The sequence below is a fragment of the Fistularia commersonii genome, chromosome 2 (assembly GCF_037954325.1).
Source record: "Fistularia commersonii isolate RoL2024-O1a breed Wild chromosome 2, RoL_Fcom_v1.0, whole genome shotgun sequence".
Taxonomy (NCBI): domain Eukaryota; kingdom Metazoa; phylum Chordata; class Actinopteri; order Syngnathiformes; family Fistulariidae; genus Fistularia; species Fistularia commersonii.
In genome coordinates, this window is record NC_141285.1 from 19614927 (window position 1) to 19629081 (window position 14155).

General features: G+C 41.9%; 1 protein-coding gene across 1 annotated transcript in view; it reads right to left on the reverse strand.

The window, feature by feature from the left end:
- Nucleotides 1-1184: 1184 nt before the first annotated feature.
- Nucleotides 1185-14155, reverse strand: part of bicc1a (BicC family RNA binding protein 1a) — a 68062-nt gene continuing 55091 nt past the window's right edge. Inside the window, exons 10-21 of the mRNA XM_086171885.1 lie at nucleotides 13647-13851; nucleotides 11805-11966; nucleotides 11351-11538; nucleotides 11073-11208; nucleotides 8687-8840; nucleotides 8143-8302; nucleotides 8021-8060; nucleotides 7704-7858; nucleotides 7449-7611; nucleotides 6903-7066; nucleotides 6134-6233; nucleotides 1185-2659 (exon numbers count right to left, since the gene is read on the reverse strand). Of these exons, the coding sequence (XP_086028011.1) occupies nucleotides 2532-2659; nucleotides 6134-6233; nucleotides 6903-7066; nucleotides 7449-7611; nucleotides 7704-7858; nucleotides 8021-8060; nucleotides 8143-8302; nucleotides 8687-8840; nucleotides 11073-11208; nucleotides 11351-11538; nucleotides 11805-11966; nucleotides 13647-13851 (1755 nt within the window). The 3' untranslated portion in view covers nucleotides 1185-2531. The remainder of the gene's footprint in view (nucleotides 2660-6133; nucleotides 6234-6902; nucleotides 7067-7448; nucleotides 7612-7703; nucleotides 7859-8020; nucleotides 8061-8142; nucleotides 8303-8686; nucleotides 8841-11072; nucleotides 11209-11350; nucleotides 11539-11804; nucleotides 11967-13646; nucleotides 13852-14155) is intronic.

Genomic DNA, 14155 nt, shown 5'->3' on the forward strand with positions numbered 1-14155 from the left:
GTCTGCTAGGCAGGAACACGAGTCACAACACTTGGAGAATCAGTGCTCAACAGCTTCGACATAGTACCGTTTAAGCGATGCGGAGGACGAAGCGGCCGCCCCTGGTTTCCTCTCAGGATAAGAAACTTTCTAAATAAGACGACTTCCTATCAATCTCTCTTTCCATCTCCTTTTTTAAGACTCAAAATAAGACAAAAAAAAAACAAAAAAAAAAAACCAAATACTGGTTGGCATTGGCAACCATGTCAGAATATAAACTCATATAGTGTTATTACTGTGACAACCACATTGACAATGGCTCAAATCAGATGCGATGGAGGGTGAAAGTGGTTAAACTTGAGTCCAAAAACGAAATAAAAGAACAAAAAAATCTGTTGACTGTGTGCCGTTTGATTAAATGAGGACTATTGATTCGGTCTGATCAATTACATCAAATTATATCTGCTCTGTATGGTTGAGATTTTCTACAAGGCACCCTCTTTATATCAAACAATTTTTTCCACTTTATTCTTATGGAACCAGGAAATAAAAAAAAAAAAGAATCCTGAATTCTTACCTTAATATTTATTGTACTGAACATATAAACACGTTTTTCCCCCCAGACATTGAGAAGAAAAAGAAAAGAAAAAAAAACAACTAAACAAAGCAACTTTTAATTGCACTCGATACAGAAATCTCTGGTAGAGGGAGGAGAAGGGGATGATCTCGTCTGCAAAAACTTCAAGATGAAATCTTAAGAACATCACCCAAAAGACACATCCCTTATCCAAAGTTAATGAAATGCTGGGGAAAAAAAACCAACGGCATTTTTTCCTCACAAGGAGATTATAGAAGTCTAGAAGAAACATGGACTTCTGATGGTAAAATTCTGTGACTGTGAGTTTAATCCCATTACTTCATTAAACAGCGCTTAACCGGGTTTTCTGAATGTTGAGATTACCAAATGGATACTTAGACGTTCCAGATTTTTCGACTTGTTTTCATCTTAAATCTCATTTTCCTTCAGATGTTTTTCCGGGTTTTTCCCTATATCGCCGTTATCTCAAAAACCCAAATTCTGCTGTAAAATGAAGGGGTCCTTTGTGTGACGTTCCTCAGATCTGAGGTGGTGGTGGTGGTGGGGTGATGTCAGTGAAACGTGGACCCAAATATTAGTGTTCTTAACATGATATCTCCCCGCTGAAGTTTTTTTTTTTTTGGTGGGGGCAGGTTTCTGCACGGGACGGAAAAAAGAAAAGGCGTACATTTCTAGAGCACGGCAACTCCTGTCCTGGACACACGGAGGAGTGTATTGTGGGGTTTTTTTGGGGTGCAGAGGCCGAGGCTGCCGAATAACAGGAGACAAACGGGCATGTACTGCAGACGTACCAAGGGGGTGGAAAAAAAATATAAAACACAGAGGGATGCCTGCAAATGAAGCCAGAGTGAGAAGGCCTTTGAGGCTGAGCCGAACTGCCTCGCATCTCGGCTGCCATCTAAGGGCTCGGCCATATTACAGCTATATTACACAGACGAAGGAGCAAAAAAAAAAAAAAATAGAAAAAAATAACAAAGGATATTAATAACAAACAAATCACAAAAAAATAATTCATGAACGTATAAAAAAATACACAGATGTAAACTGATTAGCGTTAAACGTCCCACCCGTTCCCCTAAAAATGGAAGTTAAAACTAAAAACTAAAATCATAATGGATAACGAGTACAAAATATTCTATTTTTTTTTTTTGTCTAGAAAAAAAAAACAAAAAAACAACAAAAAAAATAAAAAGAAGATGCTGGACGTAAAGACTGACCCAGGAGGTATGTGTCCAATCACAACACGGCAGCTCAAGGTCAAAGGCCACGGAGATACTTTCCTTTGGTAAGTTTGATTTAGAGTCGACGAAGTGGCAACTTTCGGCGGGCTGACCTATTTTTGCACTTCTTTCGTCACCGCGATAATCTCACCGGCTAAGTGCTCACCTTTGGCTCGGCGCAGAACGCACCTGTGCTTTTAAGTTTTGTAAAAAAGAAAAAAAATGCATAGTTCTTATTTCAATGGAAGAAAATGAAGGCTCTCACAGGCAAAAGTCTAGTATTAAAGTGCATGTCACTGATACGTCAGCAAAGTACAAATGCAGGTAGTATCAATGTGTAAAAAAAATGATTGTACTAATCATTCTGTCTGTTTTCTCAAAGCTAACTTGGACAGAAATGCTGGACAGTACCCTCATTCAGAACCAGAACAATAACACCTCAGACAGATTCAATGGCTCTGGGAAAGGAGTGAACACTGAACTTCGGGTATCTGAGAAATCCCTTTTTATCCCTTATTGGCACTTAAGACAAAACTATGGCTTTTTTGTTTGTTTTTAAATAGATAATTATACTATATGGGAATATAACTTTTTTTGTTTGCACAGTCTTAATTCAGCACAAAGCTGAAAGAGGGTAAACAACTGCTGAGAGTTGCGCCGCTGAGGCAAGCGGGACACCGGAGGCTGGACTCCATAATGGACGGTTCTGGGATGGCCTAGAGGTATGGAGGCGCCTACCATCGTCCACTGATGCTGGCCATGTCTGCGTGGAACTGACGGGAGAGGCGGCCGCTCGCTCCCCCTTCCAGGAAGGAGGACCTGATGGGTGGCTCGAATAGCTTCCTCCTGTTTTTGTTGAGTTCTGAAAGAAAAAAATAAAATGAAACATAACAAAACCGCACAACGTCAGCATTCGCCACCGCGGTGCAAATTTGATTTATGAAAACGATGCAGACATTTCCCGTTTTTTGACGGCGCCGATAGCGGATAAAATGAAAAAGGAAAGCGCCAGCGTGATTTTCTTTTTGGATCAACTCTTGCGGCTTCATATATCAACAAAAAGAGAGGAAATTAGATTCATATTTCAATAGCAACACTCAAGGATGCAGTTTATCAGTTTTACCGATGGCTTATAAATGAGGTGATGCGGCAACTGTGACATCGGCCTCATTTTTGGGGAGGAAACTGCTCACATTTAGTTTGTATAATGTAACTGCAGAGGAGAGAGAGGCAGAGGAAGAGGCAAAGAGTTGTTTACTTATTTTTTTACGAGTCGTGCAGTCGTGCCTATCTCCACTGTCCCCTTCTTTACAAAGGAGGTCGGAATGTAGTGCTCCCCAACCAATATTGAAGAAGATCCCTGTCATAATGACCAATTTTGGTCAATCTTGTTGCTCCCTGAAGGCACATTAAGAGCAATTTCGGTTTAAAGTTCGCCTAAAAAAAAACAAACAAAGATTGGACCAAGTACGTTGCTGCCCCCGATGCAGACGGGAGGTCTGGCAGAACAGCACTGCTTGTTTTCAAGCTACATCGATGTAATAATCACCTGAGGTTGACTTAAAAGTACAGAAATGACACATTCTTTTTCAGCAGGAATGATCCCGTGCGGTTGCTCCGCTCCGCAAAGTTTTCCCGTAAGCGCTTTTGCTGCTGCGGGGACGAGTTGATGATAAATGCATTTTCATTTGCGGGCGAACTCGTCCTTTAAAAAGGCCCTTCTTTGCATTTCTGTGTGTTCTCTTCATCTTTTATACTGTCTATGGATTCTTTTTTTTTTTCCCCTAAGCAGCGGCTTGGACCAAAACTCTCAGAAATTTCAGAAGCACACCCTGGAATCTGGGTTATTCTTGTGATAGTTGTGTTATATCGCTGCCAGGATAAACCCTTTTTTTTTTTATTGTTGGCAATACTCCAGTGGTTCTTTTTACTGGCAGACCGACGGGAAGTGTAACGTGGATTTCACCGACTGGCATACGATTTCTTTATAATGAAAGGAAAAAAATACGGGAAGAAAATAAGACGCGGCCCACCGTGTTCCTGTTTCCGAAAGCCAAAGTCCATCAACGAGACGACACTTGACCTGCTGTTGGCCGAGATGTCGGGGAACGAGAACCAATCTCGGCCTTGGACGTCTCTTTAAAAAATCATAGTATTGGCCTCGCCGTCATTTTCCTCTTGTTCCTATCACGGCCAGCCCTGGCTCCAGACTCGACTTTTTTTTTTTTACGAACTTGACATTTTCGGAGTGCCCATGACGGGAAAACAATGGGGTTGGCTAACCGACAACAAAATGTGACATTATGACATGTGCAACGGACTACATTTGGCAGCTGGGAATACAGTTGTATATTTAATATACATTATATAATAGACATGTTATTGAGATACACAAGGGTTATCTTTTCTAAGTAAAAGGTATTTTCGGCGGAATCAACTGCGCTTTGATTGAAGATCTAATTCTTCTGTGCATTTAGCACAGGGGTGGTCCAACTTTTTTAGCTGCGGGGCCACATTTTTCAAACTTAACCTTTGGGTGATGAGCTGACATGGAAAGGAGAATAAAATCTATGAAGTCTATTAACAGTGTCCTATTTTTTAATAAATAAAAATCCTAAATTAAAAAAAAAACAAACAAAAAAAAATTAACTAGACTGATGGATTTAAATTGAACAGAGTTAGCGGTTAGAATCACACGCTGCTTATCAAGCCAGTCACCACATCCCCTCACCTGTTGACATTATTTATAAATAAATGATTAATATCATTCTATTAATCCAGTAAGTAACTTGCTTTGTGCCAGCACCTGGAAAGATTGACAGACAAATACAACATGATAGCTAAGTCTGTCGGTTAGCGGCTAACCTCGGACCATACGCAGCTCTTTCTTCAGATGAAAGTTGCTAGCATAGTTAGCATGCTTAATGTTGGTTTCCTAATTTTTGGCAACACTTTCCCGGCCAATGAATTAAATCTTGAAAATACAAATATGGTGGAGCCTTGACTTACGAGTTTTATTGGTTCCCTGTCTGAGCCCGTAGCTCAATTTCCTTGAAAGTCAAATTGAATTTCCCCATTGAAATGAATTGAAACGCGATTACCGATAATCTGATCCAGGCCCCCATTTTGTTGCATGTTTTAAATAATAAAAATTTGCTCTATAAATAAAAGATAATCTATGAAAATTATAATACATAATAAAAGAGAATGTAGAAAAATAAAGAAATTAACTGGTTTTATTATGTATTTACCTTCAAGATCAGATGAAGATGCTGGTGGCAGTGGAGTTTGCCTAACTAAATTTTCTTGCTACACAGTCAATGCTAAAATGTATTGGTAAAGTCAACTTGCACACTATGCTACATATAAAGTGTAGCATAGTGTGCAATGCCGGTGAATACCTGTCTTTTTAAAATCCTCAAACTGTCTCCAACTGGCTTTGAATGACCCGCTGATGTCTCATTTGTTGACGTTCCCGCCATCTGCTGCACTTATCGTAATTTACCGTAAATGTCCCGTACCTTCTTGCAACTGATGCTCTCGGTCACAGTATGTCACCAACAACGACTTTGCTTCACGAACAAGTCGACAACTTGAAAACCTCGCTTATGATTTTCTATAATTTTCACCAGGCTACCTAATGGTGGACAGTGCGTCAGACTGTATTAAAAAAAACACCACGGATAGAGATGTCCATGTTGGGAGTCAAATGCTCATCCAGCTCACTTGGAACTCAGATCTTGGCTTGTATAAAAAAAAAAAAAAAAGAAGAGCAACAGCTCGTATCTTGGAAAACTTGAATGCAGTCTGAAGTCAAGCTTCCACTGTATCTTACAGGTTCATAGTTGACGTGACTCCCTGCAGGCCGGAGTACACAACCCTAAGAGTCAGAGAAGGCCCCGCCTCTGATTTAGCATATTTAGCACTAAACATAAATCTGCTTTGGATCAACAGGCGATCCGGTTTTGTACGAATGCTATGAGGAATATTTTCCTCTTCTTCGGCTCACCATCTGCTCAAAGTGAAGGGGGCTAGGCCTGAGTTGGAGGCCGGGGGCCAAAGCCTACCCCCTTGGCCACCAGGCCAACCATTCTTCTAGCGGAAACCCTGGGGAGGCAGGTGGAGCAACTGGAGAAATGCTCATCTGAGAAGAATGTGCCTTAATCTCCCCCTACCAACCCCCCCTTACCCCTGCTGGTGCAAATCACTGCAAGATGTTGACAGAATTATTGTTCTAAACTAAAAGTGGTTCGATGGTAAGGATCGTTCGGAAGGCCTTCAGTGAAGGGATGAGCCCGGAGGATTTTGGGAAATAGGTTTGCGCCTTCATCCGTACCTGAGATGGCGAGCAGCATTTTCCTGCGGGCCCCGAAGGTGGTGATGCCCAGCTCTTTCAGGTCCTGGTCTGTTAGAGTCAGGAATGTCTGGAGGTCGATCTGGAAGAGACAACGGGTTTATCCGCCGAAAACAGGCTGTGATGAAAGTAATACAACAGGGATCTTGATTGAAATCAATATTTTCAAAAATACCAAATCAAAAGACGAAATTTCGCAAACCTTCCGTCATGTTTCTCACCACAATCACCTCATTGCCGGCACAACAAATGTGCCGACAAATTAGATATTACATAATTTGTTCAACTGTAATTACTGTGGGTTTTACATACAAAAAGGTTATTTCAAAGGTTAATCGAGAACATTTTCAATGCTTTGTATTATCCGATTAAAGTTTGAGAGACTTATTTCTCTGCCAAAGAGGCAGATAACCAAAATCAAAATAATGAACATCCCTCTGGAACACACAGCCTAACAATCTTATCGATAGGGAAATGAAACTGTCCAAGCTGGAGGCGTTCCAATGCATTTTTTAACTCAACCTCGATGTTCTGTTTCCTTTCAGCGCTCTGTACAACTCTGAGCCCTTTGGAAAGTTTGATGTTCTTCGGGGTCGGATTGCTTCCCAGGAGGAAGTGGATATGATTTGCATTTTTATGCCTTATGTCTAATTCTCAATATTCATTTGTTGTGATACGCCAGTGCAAAACAAATCCCAAAAGGTATAATATTTTTATTCCTTGAGCTCATTGATTTTTTTCGGGTGTGTACCTCTTGCTGCTGGAAGACGTCAGTATATTTCCCCAGGCCCAGCTTGCTGAAGAGCTCAGGCAAGTCCGACCCCTTGAGGGAAGAGTTCAGGCTGCAGCCGTTGCTCCCGGTTACCGAGGAGATGCAGTCCATGTAGTTGCTGCTGCTGAGATAGTGCTCAGTGGCTGTCCCGTCAAACGCCGTGAGGAAAAGGAAAACAAAGAAAAATAAATACTTAAGAAGGCACAATTAAGCTACAATTATCAGGATAATGCTATTGTACTGTTTTCCTGGGAAAGGTAGATAAGAATTAAGAACTATTTAGAACAGCATAGCTCCTTCATACACATGCGCTGAATATTAAAAGTGAGGAAACTCGCCGGTCAGTGACAGGAGGGTATTTTTCTCCGAAGCGCACCTCTGCTCTTGAACGTTTATTCGGCAAAAAGGGGCGGTTGCTGAGCGGACTAACAATGAGCACGGGGAGACTGCAAGGCAATGGCCTAGCTTTCCCGTTAGCACATGGGCTGAATAAAAATAAAAAACAAAAAAACACGTGAAACTGACCAGATTTGTTCTGCTTCCGCTTCGGGCTGCTAACGGCGGTGGGGAACTCGGAGTGGCCCGGCAAACCGTTGCCGGTGCCATTCCTCTCTCGCCAGTTGTCGGAGTCACTGCCGTTACCGATGCCTTCCCGACTGCCGGATCGAGACAGGGACAGCGGGGAACCCTGAGAGGAAGCAAAGCGAGATCGGATGAGCCTTTCCTGGTTCTCCGATGCCTTCCTTGTGAGGGAGATGTAAACTCCGACGGTGGGCCGACCTCATACGTGGTGCTCATGCTGGGCTTGTACGAGACGTGATTGGCTCTCCTCAGCTCCTTGATAGTCTCCGCTGGCATGGACTTTGAAAAACCAAGGCCGCTCCAGGTGTTTGTGGGAGTTCGCACTTCGGTCACCACAGGTTTCTTCAACATGGCTGCATGACAACAGATGGAGCGTTAATCGCTTGTCTGAAGAACGGCTAAATATTATTGGATAATAACTTCATAATTGATTCTTTTACTATACATAAATTCAACAAGTGCATTCCCCCATATTTAACGTTTAATACATTGAAATTTTTCTGACACGGTCTTACCTTTCGTCGCAAGCAGCTTCTTTTGTTCATAGTCAAAGGCCTGAAAACACATATAGATTTATTTGTATGGTAAAAATAGAGTGGGTTTCTGTGTGCCATCCAAGCGTGTACATGCTACGCACCTGCATGTTGGCGAAGGAGGTTTGCGGCCCAAGTCTGATCCTCTCCCGCTCGTTCTGCTGGGCCGCCCTCTCCGCCGCCCGTTCGCTCCCCGGCGCCCTCTTGTCGGCAACGGGGCTGTCAGATGAACTGGACTCGGCGTCCGACAGGAGACAGTCGGAGCTGCCGGGGAGGGGATGGGAAAAGACATCGTAAAGGCCGCAAAATTACGGTACGGAAAAGAAGAAAGACGGCGGAGCCAAACAAAACAAAAAAAAAAATTGTTTGGCCCTCAAGTTATCGCTCAGGTGGTTTATGTTTTTATTATAGACACAGTTTAAACTCATTAAATTCCACGCAGGGAGAAAAATACTGATCTGTATTTGTTAGATTTTTATCTAGCTTTAATAGAATATCTTTAGGTCTGACACCGCTGAGTTCAATGTTATTTTTTTTTCCCCCCTACAGTCAACTTCAATTTTAACCTCAAAAAGCTGCGAGCTATCCGAGCTCAGGATTTTCGAAGATTGGGATTGATCTGAAAACAATATCTAGATTCCAACATACTGCAGATGGGAGTTCTTGGTGCCCTGTAGGAGCTCCACAGCTTGCCGTTTCCCCGACGACGTCTTACACGATGCCAGCATCTGCTTCAGCTCACTTCCATTGGCCGAGTGGGACGGGCTCCTCGGCATGCCTACTTCCACAAAGGTGTCGGAGCCTGTGAGAGAGAAAAAAAATAAAAAATAAAAATGAATGCATTCAGAATTATCCTTCCTTCCAACAATGGTAACCCTAGGCAATAACAATCCATATTTATTTATGTACAAATCAACATCCATTTCAACTTAAATTTTGTATAGCACAAGTTATCACCTGCACATTTCTTCTTGTCAATTATGTCCATAGTTCACTACATCTATGTGTATCTGTATGATATGTTCATAGCACCTTATTTGTAAATTATTGACATAACATACCATGTAAATATTGTTAATTTATTTATCATATCTGCAACCGCTATCTTTTGCATTTCTGGTAAGTTGCTAAACTGCATTTTGTTGCAACGTACTTTTATATGTGTAGTGACAATATAGTTATATCTAATCTACTCCAAGTGAGAAAGCAGAATCGGCCACATGACATAGAGGAATTAAAAATCTCATCGGTGATCAGTCTGCTTCGTCCAGCAGGATGCGAGCATGTGATACGTTGTTGAGGGGGGAATAAGCAAGAATATACGAATGCGGGCGTGTGTAACAAAGAATAATATGATGTCAGTTATTCCAGCGAGGATTTTGTATATGGACAATTAGCGAACACCAAGAGTGAAAGGAGCGAGACTGGGGGAGGATGAGCCAGTCCAAACACTCTCTGGAAGGAGGTACTGGACGGTGAGAGGAAACCTTACTGTGACGCACCGAGTCGGATGGGAGGGGGGTGGGCTCAGAAAACAGTGGGTGGAAAAACGAGATGCGTGAGAGAGAAAGCTTTTGAGGAGAAAACCGCGTGTGTAAGACAGAGGAAATGAGGGCCTTTCTGAACCACAAGGAGCCCAGAAGTTAATCTGTCTCTCTTCCAACACAATAAACATCCAGAGTGAGCACGGGGTTAGGAGAACAGTATAGAGAAATAAGTTCATTCCAGGCATGTAAAAAGTGGGTCTGAGGGTTATATAAATTCCATGTGGAAATGCCAGAATCGTCGCTTTGTGACAGCGTAGCGCCTCGTGTTAGATTTTGCCTCCGCATCAAAGTTAAGGCCAAAGTTGGAAAATCAACAAACATAAATAAGCGCACAAAAACCTGAAAACTAAAGACTGTATAGCTTACTCTCTGGAATAGAGTAAATGGATGAATGTGAGGATGGATAGATAGATACAGAGGATTGATGTCAGACAGACAGATAGACAGATAGACAGATAGATAGATAGATAGATAGATAGATAGATAGATAGATAGATAGATAGACAGATGAGTTTATCATTCTCCAGTGGGAAATTAAATTGTCGTGGCATCAAAAACGATTAAAATAACTAAAATAAGAAAAACTCAAATACAAAAATACAATACGAAAAATTTAAATACGAAAAAAAACAATAAGAAAAAACTGCGGTATAAACACTGTGAAATGCAAACTCGGTCAACTGATGAAAATCTGTCACATTTTGTTTGATTTTGATCATATAAACGAAAATGTCACGCTTTTATTAAAGAGGGTCACTGGTTTTGATAATGTTGTGGAGAAAAGTGACCTAATAAAAAAACAATAAAAATGACACCAGCAGATGAATTGAAGAAATATAGGGAGACTTTGTAGCTTTTGAGATATTGGGTCTGTGATCACAATTGAAAATATTAGTTGGCAAAAGGGGTAACACAAAGACTCAACACAGCAAAGACTCAACAAATGCAATTTACTAAAAAACAACAAATAAGCATTAGCAACATAGCTGAGTTAAAGGAAACTCAGAAACACATAGAAAGGGATGATTGATTCAATGGAAAAAACAAAAACTAAATTCTGTGACTGCTCTGGTGTGAAGCAGTAAAATGCAGAAATCTGATCTTGCAGATCTCCCCGGGAAGTTATAACAGATTCGTTTCACTCGCTGCCAGCGCACGCAGATGTGTTTTACATACGCCATAAACCACTTCGAAATTTTTTCATGCTGAAAACAAGGCGGCACAAAAATTGCTGGATGACGCAATTTACGCGGATAGAAAAAAAAATCTTCATCCCGTTGGAAGTGGTCGGGTTGTGTGATAGAAATATTCTCCTTTTGTTTTTTGGACATAATAACGAGTCATAAAACGAGTTTCTTTTCACGACAAGGAAAATGACAGGAAACTTTACGGCGAGACACAAACGAGTGGCAATAGTATCAAAAGAACATTTTGAATAGTTCACATGTCACTGCGCACTATTTACTTTGGCCGCTCGAGATCAATACCTTCATCTGGGTTGGACTTGCTTGATAGTGGTTCTGATGGACTGTGACCACCGGCCTCCTGGACTGAGTCGCACGGGGCCGGACTCAAAACCGTTTCAGCGAGTGATGCGGTCGCTATCCTTCCGTAAACTGAACTCTGATGATGCGGGCATACATGCACACACAAGCACAACATATTGCAAATTGAGTAAACTTAAGGGTCTAAGTAGGGTTGAAAAGGATAACTGATATTTAGTGGAATCCAATCTGGATAATGCAGTGCTGATGGACGGACCAACCTTGACATGACCGTTGAGAGTACAGGGGCCTTTGGTACAGTCGGGGACCCCATTGGCCTGCTTGTCTATGGGGGCCAAGCCGGGGGGAGGGGACGGGGTGCTCTGTGTGTAACCTTGAACCCCCGACAGCAGGATGCTGCTCAGGGTGGCCTGGGTGGCGGGATGCAACATTAGCTGAGATGAAAAACCTGAAAAAAAAACAACAAAAAAACCAATATACTTTTCACATCTTTTACAGTCAAAACATGAGAAACATCCAATCTATTTAAACACAGGGCCTAAAATCAATGTAAAGAGATCCATCTCAAGGTTAACTTAGAAGCTGCATGGGTTTTTCTATTGTGCGTTATGATCTCGCTATGCGATCAGTGGATTTAAGTACCGCAGAACCATATGTTGGGGAAAAAAAAAAAAAAAAAAAAAGGAAATAAAAACCATCAGGAAATACATAGACCTTGGGTGCTGGTGAGTGAACTGGGCCAAAGGGAGGGGGAGGGCGTGGGGGTGCTCGGACTCGGCGTCTGCAGAGGGTTCATGGAGGAGTTCAAGCTGTTGAGGACGGCGTTCGGGGCGGCCGAGCTGGTGAGGGAGTGGGACGCCGTTGCGCCCAGGAAACCTGAGGAGAACCGAAAAGAAAGAGGATAAGCGGTAATGAACGGAAGATTGATAGATTAGCGGCGGTCTGTCAAAGCGCGGAGGCATTTTTAAGCTAATCACACGTTACACCAAGGCCCTGAGAAAATAATCTTGGTCTGCCAGTTATTTAACAAGAATTCCATCAACCCAGACTGCAAATGAGAGGAAGAATTTCCTAAATTTCTACAAGGTCACGAAAGCAAAAGTATATATCTAGTGTGTCCTCATATCGAATAAAACCATGTTATTAAGAGGTACAATGCGGTGCTTGGTGCTTTAACCCAAACACAGTGTATGAAAACAGAAAGAAGCAGGTCTGTGGCTTTCACAAGGGGCTAGTTTGGCTCCAGGAATAAGGCCAGGGACTCTTCTGGCAAGCTGGCCTGTAATCTGAGCAAGAGAAGCATGTAGCAATTACTAAAGGCCAGGATGTGGCCGTCCACAGCTTCACCCCTGCGAGACAGCATGAACCCATTTCTACGGCAACGGGACTTCATGGCACGGCCTTTTTTGTGACTTATTATTTAAACTTAATCTACTTTTTTTTTCATTTGTACACAAGGACAAAAAACTGAAGGTGATTTGGAAGTATGTGGAGATAAAAAAAAAAGAAAAGAAAATCCATAATGAAATATTTATGCCTTCATGGAAACCAGATGTGTGAAAATCTTTGTGAACAATTATTTTTTCTTTTTTTTTTTTTGCGATGAGACAATTAAAAATCAAAGATACAAATTATCCACATAAATATTCCAAATGTCAGTGTTCACCTAACCCATATGTACTCTTAACTGTAACCACATGCTGGCAGAAAGCAAAACCCGAGATATTCTTTGTCTTTCAAACAAGGAAGGAAATGTCTAAACAATATAAAGTAGATTAGCTGCGGTTGCAGAACATTTGTGGATCCAGACGTCTGAAGCTCCACTGATAGATGAAATACAATGGTTTCATTCCTCCCATCTATCCGCTTCTCAAAATGACCTATATTGGTTTGAAAACAATCTCCAATTGAGGTAACTCGTCATTTCTGAGCTAAAAAGCTCTAAATATTTTTACCGTAATAATAAGAATAATAATGAAAAAATCCCACTGCCAAACTTCATGCCTTCACGTTGCGGTCAACGGAACGGAGACTGCCACACAATTATATCCTTTTATCATCATGTGATTCCAAAACTTCCGTTTCATTCAAAGCAATACGACAGAATTTATTTGCGGTTATACTCTGCCAGTTGGCCGATCGAGGATATTCATAACTGGGACATCTTGACACAAAACACAAGCTACCATAATGAGGTCAGATTAGCCAAACCTCTACTTTTTTACGCTGACGATGAGATGTTTTTTATTATAGTTTTTGAAATCAACGCGAATGGCAATTCGGGGACTCGGCGGCATGATAAGGGGCTAACTCAGGGATCGCGTTGATGGATGACTTGTGAACTTGCTGTGTTGGAGTGTGCGACCGTGTGAAGACGACAATAGCGATGATTTATGAGGACATTAGTTCCTCCCCAAACACATTTCTTTTCTAATGTGTTTCAGACAGAGATAATAATAATAAAAAAAAAAGAGTAGCAACTTGTCTTTCCAAACACAAAGTGGAAAAAAAAGACTAAAAGGAGCATAGAAAATATTCAATGAAGTGTTTTATTACCCAGATTGCTGAGCCCCAGGCCAGCTGAGGCCAGGATGTCCAGGCCAACGGGGCAGATAAGGGACGGAGAAGGGCCGTTGGTGGCTGGATTCAAAGCCACGGCAGGCGAGGAGGAAGGCACCCCGTTGCTCTCGAGGCCCAAGAGAAACTTCCGGGCTTCGTACATGTTCACCGAATTCCTCTCCACGCTCTTCACAATCACAGACTGAGAGAGAGAGAGAGAGATTGAGGGTTAAAGGAACTGAGAAGTGAGGAAACAGGTGGGATTGAAAACAAACTTGTTGTGAAATGGGGGGAAAAAAAAAGGAAGACTGTAATGAAATGCGGAAAAAAAAAGAAAATTACAGAGGCGAGATAGAAACCGGGGGGAGGAGCAAGGGGAAGAACGGTCAGGGAATGTTGGCACCAGAGATCGGGAGTGAAAGGGAGGATGATTGGGAGGCAAATGGGGAGGAAGGAAGAAGGAATTAAGGGCAGATTAGGAGGATAAACATTGATGCAGTGTGGGA